Genomic DNA, 10,420 nt, shown 5'->3' with positions numbered 1-10,420 from the left:
AAGGTTTCCCCCTGCCACTGCAGACTACCATTACTGGCAGTGCCAGTGCTGAATGGGCACACTGGGAAAGGGTAAGCTGAATTCCTTGGTGTGTCAGTCTGAATTGGGCAACCGCCATTTAAAGCTTTCCAAGGACTCTCTTCTGAAAAGAAAAGAAAGATACAGGTGAAAGATGCAAAGGAAAGAGACAATTTGTTTTAAACCTAGCTTAATGTAAAACCATGAATCAAACTCAAGCTAGAAGGATAAGCCACAAATAGCCAGCTCTTAATCAAAACTTCACACTGTAGTTACATAATCATTTAAAAAAAAGTAGAAAAATCAAAAAACATGAAGACCAAAGTATTCCAAGAGCCAATGCAGGCATATTAATGCTTCTTACTGTATACTGAAAGATTACAGCACTGTGTTTCTTAGTTAGCAGAAAGAGCTTCCTTACCTGCTTCCTAGTGCATAGCACATACCACAATTAAAACCTGAAACAGTGAACAACTTAAGGTACAACCAAAATGGATTAACAAGTAATGTGAGAACCCACCAGGGAATTTTCAATATTTTTTTTTTTTAAATGAAAGAACAGGATAATCTCTTCGTAGAGCACTGCCCTTCATTTGGCTGTTATACTTTTCTATTAAGAAAACCTTACTAAAGAAAAGTTTCAAAGAGATGGGTGTTCACATTCTGTGGCGTGAAAAGCTTTACTTTAAATTAGAAACAGTATAAAGTTAAATCAGGCTGCAGATTGAACATGAGCAAAAAAGGAAACAAAGTATGAAGGAAAAAATCTTAATTCAATGCATAAAATAAAGTGAGTATCCCTTAAGAACCTTCTGCAAGTTTTACTATGAATACAGACATAACCCATAGTGCACAACTCATCTCAAGTGGCAATGCTGGGTTAAAAGCAGTCTGCCAGTGAAGCCTCTCACTCTTTTGTAAAGCATTTCTTTGAGAACATTCTGCACATTTTACAGCTGTTCCTCCACATTATACAATGAAGTGTAAGAACTACAGCAGACTTTGGATTTGCAAATTGAAAAGCAGCAGAACTATTGGCCAGTTAACAGTGCTTCATGCTTGGTTAGAAAATTTGCTAATTTAAACCAATTAGCCAAGTTTCACTTATCCCAGCTTTAAAAGAAAGAGTATTTGAAGTACCAAATTTTCCCCTATGACTACTTTAAAAACCTATATATAGCCTAAACATTAAATACTTGTATATTCTGAGAGTTGGCTGTCTAAACTAAGTTTTACAGTAATGAACAGATAAAAGATTTGCTGAGTAGCTTTAAAAGTTGCAAACCCAAATAGTTGTACATGTTCCATGCTCAAAGTATGTCATGGATTATCCTGTTTATTTGGATCTTATTTAAAGAACACCCTATTGTCTCAAAATCATTTAACTGTGCAGACAGCTGGCCTATTCAAACAACATGTTTTATTAGAATTCCTCTGTCCTTCCTCCTCCATTCTTTCAGATGGGTACAACCACATACTGTGCTTTGCCTTAAGCATGTAAGCTCTTCAAGGCAGGGACCATCCATAATTCAATGCAAGTAAAATAGCCAACACAATGGGATCCAGATTAATGTTTGAAACTCCTAGCATCTACTGTAGGACAGTTTCCTAGATTGGACTGGCCTGTTTTTTAAAAACCCTTAGGAAGCTTTCTGCCAGGCTGGGAGGTTGGTTTAAAGTTTACTGTAAAAGAGAAGTCAAGAGTTGAACATGTGTTTTAATTGTTTATGTGGTAATGGTATTTAAGATAAAATACCATTTCCCTTTGAAACCTCACACAAACCAAGATTCACATTTTACAGGGAATCCCACTGAGCAAATAAAAATATTTCATGCTTAAAGACACAACAGAACATGCAAAGTTTCAAGTCCATCCCTTAATAAAGCAGTACGAAGTTTACATATCAATAAGTGGCAATTTTTTTTTTTTTTTGCTAGATGCAATTTACTCTTATTCTAATAGGACCAAGGGGGTAAAAAAAACCCCAACATTTGTAAGCAGGCACAGGACTTGAACTTAAGCATCATGCTGGATATTCTGTGTGGCAAAGCATGTAAGAAGGTGTGTAAAGACCAAGAACTTTCTGCTAGCTGAGGAACCTGAAGAGATGTCTAGCATGAAAAACAGCATTGCTGTGCTTCTGTACACCACAGCAGATATTGAACGAAAAAAGTGTTACAAGGGCTTTTACTATGCAAAGCAGATCACAAGCACAAAACTAACAACCAGCTATTCCCAGTATTGTTCAAAGACCAGCTTAAACCAGCAGGCTCTACAACAGCATGCTCCATCCCCCTCACCTTATTTACAAAAGAAAGGCTGCTTGCTATACCAATTACCTCAGTAAAACACAGCTAAGGCTTCCGAAGAACTTACCGTTGATTTCGAAAGGGAACAAGCTGCCACTTTTGTTCAGCTTCTCAGATGAGTACTGGAATCAATCAGAAAAAAAAAAGAGTTTTAACTGTGTGAAAGAGTATACCCCTGACAGAAACTGCATGCAGTTTTCAACTTCCCTATATGTGCATTTAACAGCATCTTTAAAAGGAGCGGGTTTTGCTGGGTACCTGAAGAAATTCCTGAACAGCTGATCTTTCTAAACAAAACCTCTGGCATCTAACTATTTGTAATGTTTTCTGTTATATTGCTAAGCATCAAACTGTTTCAAGGGTTGCAACATTAACCCATGTGAATAAACTGCAAAATTACAAGTGATAATTCACCCTTAATGAAAAAGCTTTGATTCAATTCTCATTTCAGTGGAGAGGAAATTACAGTCTGACAATTAGGTTTCCACTTGCAATCTTAAAGGTAAAAAGCAAAACACTTCGTCTTAAACTAAGAGACAGGAGTAGCTTTATATAAATTAAATATATACAAACTCTTAAGGATCCCCAGAATGAACATTGCCCAGATCAGGCTTTACTAGTATTTTACATTTCTTAAGAATCAGTGCAGCTAATTGTTTTCTTATTTCTTAAAGTACAAAAGCCATTGAAAAAAAAAAATCTTTCCTATACAAAAATCATCTTTTGCAGACTGACAGTTTTTGAGATCAGTTTATTGGCAATGGTTCACCACTCAGAAACAATGTAAAAGCCATGCTTAAAACAAAGTTTCTGTGTAAAGGGCTTCAGAATTTATGATTAAGCTTTGTCAGTAGCATCTGTACACTAAGTATGTATGCAGAATGTTTTCTATTTTCTTAACTAATTTTACCTAGAAAGTGTTAGTACAAAGACACTCTTAAGGGGTCTAGATTTCTCAGACAAAGACAGCACTTGCTATCTAGCCTCCTATACAGGACATATAAATAAATGGCTTAAGGCTCCATCAGAACCCAAGGGCCATTATTTATTCCCCCATCACGACCTCAGGATGAAGAGGAAGACTGCTTTGAAAGAGAGCAACACATTTTATGTGAACATAGGTTTCTGTGTATAGCTAAAGAAGATAGCATTGTACTTACACTTCCTTTCCAGATACAAAGTCAATTTTTAAACAAACATCCTTGGCCTACAAAGCTTTTCTTTCTTGCTGTATAGCAACACACAGAGTGCTAGTGACAACTTTATATCCTTGAACCCCATGTACAAGATACAAACACTAAACTATGGTAATATTCCCTTGGTGTTACTGTTTTAGAGGTAGGAAATAATAGAACTGATGAAAGGATAGGACAGCAATCAGATTTTTATCTACTTTTTATCAACATCTGCACGAGACAAATAATTTGATTTTTACTTTACCTTTGCATCTGCAGATGTGTTTATAACTTCCTGTTAAAGAAGGCTACTTCAAGTAAACAGCAGAACCCCAAATTTGAATCTCCATCAGATTTGCAGTTAATTAGCCCTATTCAAACCATCTGAAGTCTGCAACTTGACAGAAGAAGCAGCAGTCACTTTTACTAGTTCACTTTTTGTAACTGCAGTTGCCAGTTATATAGTATACACATTTTAAAAGCTAGTATCAATAGTTTACTCTAAACAGCTACTAAGGTATCACATAAAACACAAGAGCAGATTAAGATAACAGTAATAGTTACATTTCATCCATCCCTGAAAGAGAAACAAACAAATTAAAGAGACTTAAAGATAAGTTTTTTCAGCAAATTCCTCCTTCTCCAGTTCTCCCTAAACGAAAGGCACTACCAACTTACTCAACTATCAGATAATAGCTAAGGAAAATTCGTTTTTGGAACAAAATTTTGTGTCAAAGTCTTAAAGCTAACATACCTTGAACCACATGGAAAATGGTAGTAAGAATGACTTAGTCATAACATAATAATTAGGGATGTTTAAAAGACTATTCACACAGGCTGAGATCGTCAATGGTTAAAAGGAACAGAAGCTCAAGGACAATCCCATGTGGCAATTATTAGATTTTATATTTAGTTTTTACAAATAGTTTTTAGCCCAGTGCATCTTTAAGAAGGTTCTCTTCATGAATGCCCAAGTTATTTTATTTCCTACACTTTAACCACCTTAAAAAAGCCTTGTCCATCAGGTGGAGACTAAACTACCACATCTTTGACAGCTACAAAGCACTGAAAGCATTTTTCAAGGGGGCATGGAAAAAGTGGGATCACATACACAGAGAATGACTGCAATGGTCCCTAATGCAGACAGCAACTCTGTCCTTAGAGGTATTTCTGATCAGTGAAGTCACTGCTCAGTTCTATGACAAAGCAGACATATTATAACTACAACTTGTTCTCTTAAATGATTGATTATACAGAATCCTGTTAAGTTACAAAAAGGTGTTAATTCTTTGGAGATTCAGACCAAAACCCCTAGGAATATCACATGTGACATCATAGTGTAACTTACTGTCTTTTTTGCTGCATATTTCCAGTAAAAGCTCAAGGCACTGAAATAAGGTGTGATGAAGGGGAGAATAAAGAACCTCCTTTATGATATATATTCTGCTTTCTGTAATGAACTAAAAATACTTGGAAACACTATCTGGTAGTGTATTTTAATGACGCCTGGAAGTCCAAACTTGAGTAGACTATCAGCCTGTAAATTGTTTATAGGAGGATCTTTTTATCTATACAGCACATGGCAGAAGTCCCACTAGATACTCCTGTAACAGGGCACTGAAACAGTTTATCAGCTCTCCTGGGCTGGCTATGCTCTACCCTCCCCCACTTGCTCCCTTTGTGCTATGATCTACCTGAAGCTTCCTGAATGAAGAGCTCTTTTTTAATCATTATGCTTAAGAAAAGATTGCAATTGCTAAGAACCTTGACAGGGATGTCTGCTACTCTGTGAAGGAAAACTTTAGAGTAAGGCCAAATTATTCAACAAGGCCATTTTCCTGAAAAGGAAACTCAAGAGGTCATGTATGTCCATCTTCCAACTACTGCTTTTTGAACAGACATTAAAAAACCGCCAAGATGGTGATGCCTGTTGAGAACTTTGGGGGGGAAGCACATTTTAAGGTAGAGACACACAAAACAATGAAACAAGTTTCACTCAAGGTTGGAATTGTTTGCTTTATGTGAGAAAGTGAATCTATTCTGAAATGCTTATTCAGAAGTAGAAACACTTGTGCATTTGGAGAGACTATGCTCAAAAGGAAAGGAATTGCATAGTGTGACATTTAGGACAGCACTGCAAGTTTCAATTGATTTACTGGGCAGCTGTTAAAATACTCACTTAAAAAGATACCTAGTCTTCAACTGAGTAAATGGAAAAAGCATGCAAGTGAGACTGACAATGAAATATAATTTACATTGCTAATTTAAAAAGTGTTGTTTGCTAGCAAAAACCCAACTGTAACAAAAATGATTGACTGTTCTACATGCATTCCAATCTACTACACTAAGACTTCACAGCCTGTGCTATTCTCCTTATTCTTCTCAGAATGACTTAATTATGTTTATGATTTTAAAGTTTATTTAATTTCAAGGCATTTTCTCCAGTTTCCAAGTATATGTGAGTTCCTCCAATTCATCAGCATTCTTCCCAAACTACAGGAAAGCCAGCATTTATTATTCAAGTACTAATTTAACCAACACCATACAGATGTGACTTTCATCACTTGATTAGGCCATGCCAGACCTCCATCTCTCTACCAAATATCCTCCAAATACGACTAGATAGGAATTAGTGAGGACAAGTGTTCAAAAAACGTGTGGATGTGGCGCTTCAGGACATTGTTTAGGGGACATGGTGGCGCTGGATTAATAGTTGGACTTGATGATCTTGAAGGTCCTTTCCAACCTAGTGATTCTGTGACCTTTTCTCAGAATGTAATGAAGTGATTAAGTCAAGTCACATCTTAGACTCAGCCCTCAAGTCTTTCAGCTAGTGGCTTCCCATCCAAGGAAGTCAGACCAATTCTAAGTCTTTCAACACAAGTCATCTTCATAAAAATTAAAAATAATGAAAATCCACATGTACAGAACGGGGTTACAGTAGAGCTTATTCCTTCCACAAACACTCCTCTGGAGATGCTTACATTTCTGTAACTGAGCATGTACTGGCCAAATAAGTTACACCAGCTTGGAAAATCAGCATGTCATTTAACAGAGCAGTAAAAAGCTAGAGACAGTATTTTACAACATACTCAGGCAACAGGTAAAGAAAGGTACTTGGTCATCATACAGCTTACAGAAATGAAAAAGCGTACTATGTCCTATATATGTTGTCTTTATGCCCAGCTTGGCTAGCTAGAAGGTAAATAGCTTTGAAAGAGCTGTTCTTTCCTTTATAACCCTCATTTACGAGCTGTATTACAGAACTGCTTTTCTCCACCTATTTTATCTACTTGTGCCAAGCCGAGCACTTGTGCAGACACACTATGAAACATACCACGAAACTGATAAGGGTTAATGTTAACTCAGGCAAGAAAGGTTAGTCTTAATCCTTGATCAGCTTACAAAACAATTCACCACATGGTCCCACAGAACTTTGTGCCAGCACAAATAATGGAAGGTGCAGGCAAGACGCACTTCAGAATTGCTCTAAATTGCTGTTGCTATCAGAAGAAGCTACAGCATTAACCTGAACTTCTTGCCATAAAGTCTAAGTGTGCTAGAGCCGATTCAAGAGCCCCACTAGCAGTCTATTTTCCTTATTAAAATTCGGTCATTATCTTCATTAATAGAAAAAGTGTACTTTTTATCATCTTAGGTTCATGTTTTAGTCAAGCAGCCATGATTTGCTCCCACAAATCCTTTTCAGTAGGGAGCAATGGAGTTGCACACTTCTATTTACGCTTGCTTCTCCATTTTCACACCTCACTTGGTGATCTCCACACTTTTTCAAGCTGCCATTATGTACAAACAGAATACGTTCCTGGCCTTACAACCCGTTTTCTGCAAGAACCAAAGCATTTACAAAACCCATTACTTGATAGGTTAAAGGAAGAGAGGAGCAGGAGAAGGGTGAGGACAAAACCACTGATGAAACATCATCTGCTATTTTCCACTCCACTCATTCTTTTTCATGCTTTATTGTAAGTACAGATAAGGACAGAAATCAAAAACACCCAACACCACATTACAGCATGCCACCACACTCCTGTATAGACTCCACACAGTGTAAAAGCACTAATACATCCATCTTTGCTCTTCCAAGTCTCTGGTCCAAAACCTACAGTGACTTATCAGTAAAAGGACAGCTCAGTTTCCAACTTCATGCAAACTTCAGTGCTCAAAAACTAGAAGTTACAAGATACCACAAGTTTAGAAGCAAGCACTGCTCCTGGTTACAGGTCATCATTGGCTCACACCTAGGCCCAGAGCTTAATTACAAGTGATGAGTTCACTAGTTCAAGAACACAGCAGATTCTCCTACAAATTGTGTATGCCAAGTGCTTCATTAAGATAGCTGAAATAAATGCAAGCTGAGTAAGCATTTCTGTTCTACAAGAGTTAACATAATTCCAAGGCCTTATATCTGCCTTTCAAGAACAGCACATATTTAAGGTGAAAACAGTAAAAACAAGTTATTAGAAGGACTCTAAATGGACATGTTACAGTTTTAAAAATAAAAATGTAAAGTCTGCTATTAGACATTCTTACTGGACAAAGTATTGGACACAGGGTCAAGCACTTCACACAAGAACTGCAGGTGCTTGTGCACAAACTCCACATTCAGGATATGCTTCACCTGGTTTGGGCTTGTGAAATAACAAAGTAGCTCAGGTACTTAAGTACAAGTTAGAGGCAGAATGTTACTGTTTAAGTAACTGAACATGCTTCAGGTTCAATGCTTGCATTATTTTTTAAAAAAATAACAAAACTAGAGTTGAATAATACTTCAACATTTAGTTAATTTTTTTTTGTCCCATTAGTACCCTAAAGGTATGGCCTACAGAAGGGTACCATTGCAACTACAGTCAGTGAAACAAGGCTAGTGCATTACATGAAGAACATGACCACCCAAAATTGACAGGACACTATTTTGCATTACTCACTCCGGGGTAGATAGTATCTTATTTCACAAGTGAGATGTGAATAGATTCCTTAGTGTCTGAATAGCATGCCTGAATCACACCACAGACCCACAGATTAAGCCAGTGGAAAATAACCCAGTAAATATTACAAAACTTTTCAGAGCACCAGGCTTCTGGCACACTGTTAAAGCAAGGATCTACTAGCATCAACAACAGTCTGGTAGTCAATAACCTTACTTTTAGTTCAACTCTATTTACCTGATGACCTATTCTCCTTCTGCCTAGTGCTGATAGTTACCTGCATGGTGTTCACTGATTTTTGTAAGTAAACACTGTTGTCAGATATCAAGCACTTGGTTATATTAAGTGAAGAAAATTTCACCACATGCAAGTACTTGTGTTTTTTGTTAAGGAAAAAGGAATCCTGAGAAGTTCTGGTAATTCTTTTCAGTCATTAGAACACTTTATTTTGTTATGAGAGCAGGCTTTTTGCTCATTATTTAATGAAGTTGTTAAGGTTAAAGAGATGATTGAAGTAAGAAATCATCACTTGAAGAAGGACCATACACTGAAGTTTCACTTTTTCCCCTTACAGCTCTCATCTACCTTGCAAACCAGTCTTAAATTGTAATAGCTGAATTCTGGCTGATCTACGTTCTTGAATTTGTTATGTAGTTTTGAGTTACTTTTAATCTACTTTGCATTTCACATTTGTTACATGTTATTATGGTAGATTCTTACCAGATTAATATTGTATGTTTTACACGTCAGATCATCCAAGCTCTGGTTCTGCAGCTTTTCTGTTATTAGTGTTACCATGGTAGTTGTTCCTTTTCCACTGCTCACACGGAAGTGTTGGAGGCTTTTCGGTCTCTTGTTTCAATACTCATGAGCCATTTCTGGTTAGGTTTAAAGTCTTGAGTTTTATGCTTCCATCTTATTGCCAAAGCTTATTTCCAAATGCTGTCAGTGTATCATGTCTGATTTTCTGCAAAATTGGGGCAGAAAAAGGAGAGAGTCAGAAAAATTGTGTACATCATAATTAGTGTTGTAATAACAGGACTCTTGTTTGGATCATTCATTCGTGCAAGTATACTGCTCTGTGACCCATGCTATTGCCTGGCGTTTCTTTCATGAATAGACACATGTGATCTGAATACTGAATATTGATATTTCATTGATTACAACTTCAGAAAGGAGATCAGACATACACAGTAGAGATCAGGATATTATTTGGCTGTTCCCTACTGTTAAACTGATTCTACCTAGGATTTTTATCCAAGGCAAAAAGACTTAAGCTTTCACTCATTTAAACTACTAATGAAGTCTTAGCCAGGTATACTAAAACAGCGTATCAAACATGCAGATACCTACCATACGGTTCTGTTTAACACTGCTTGCCATTTTAAGACATTCTAACACATTGTTTCATTGCTAAGGTCTTAAGAGTGGAGCAATGGGTAGCTGAAATGCTATATCCACTTCCCAAACCCTCAGCGACTTTTAATATGTTCCCTGTGTTTTTTCTCTGTTAAAGGTTATCTAATTGCTACCTGTCAGCAAACACCAGATCTTAAATTTGTAAGCAGGACAGATTACCATACACATAAAAGCATCACTGACAAAAGCTTAGATATCTTTATTCTGTGAGCAGTCATCTAAATCAAAAGCACTAGGTTCACCAGCTGCCTCTTTCTATCCTAAACATCCTCTACATAATTTCTTTCCCTCTCTCTTCCCTCAGCATCAGGAACCCTTAACTGCTGCAATATCATTCCCCACTATCTTCCAACTGTCTTTATTAGCTGTTTATTTTTACCACAGCAAATGGACCTCTCTTCAGCTCCACCGCATTCTTCTAGTTCTCAAGAACCAGAAGAAAACCACAGGACTTCAGCTTCTTCATTTTCCTTCATCTATCATCAAGTCTTCCAGGCTCACCAGAGTTCTCAAGCTCACTTCCAGTTTTCAAAGCCAGGTCTACATTAGTAT

At 37.1% G+C, this 10,420-nt stretch overlaps 1 protein-coding gene across 1 annotated transcript in view; it reads right to left on the bottom strand.

Moving 5' to 3' along the window:
- FAM53A (family with sequence similarity 53, member A) overlaps positions 1–9,430 on the bottom strand; it is a 51,911-nt gene extending 42,481 nt beyond the window's left edge. The window contains exons 1-3 of the mRNA XM_010291710.1: positions 9,170–9,430; positions 2,396–2,450; positions 1–142 (exon numbers count right to left, since the gene is read on the bottom strand). The exon at positions 1–142 is cut by the window's left edge and continues 676 nt beyond it. Of these exons, the coding sequence (XP_010290012.1) occupies positions 1–142; positions 2,396–2,450; positions 9,170–9,247 (275 nt within the window). The 5' untranslated portion in view covers positions 9,248–9,430. The remainder of the gene's footprint in view (positions 143–2,395; positions 2,451–9,169) is intronic.
- Positions 9,431–10,420: the final 990 nt, after the last annotated feature.

Source organism: Phaethon lepturus, unplaced genomic scaffold (assembly GCF_000687285.1).
Source record: "Phaethon lepturus isolate BGI_N335 unplaced genomic scaffold, ASM68728v1 scaffold11647, whole genome shotgun sequence".
NCBI classification, from domain to species: Eukaryota; Metazoa; Chordata; class Aves; order Phaethontiformes; family Phaethontidae; genus Phaethon; species Phaethon lepturus.
Note: the sequence above shows the minus strand (reverse complement) of the source record. Positions and strands in the feature narration are given on the sequence as shown.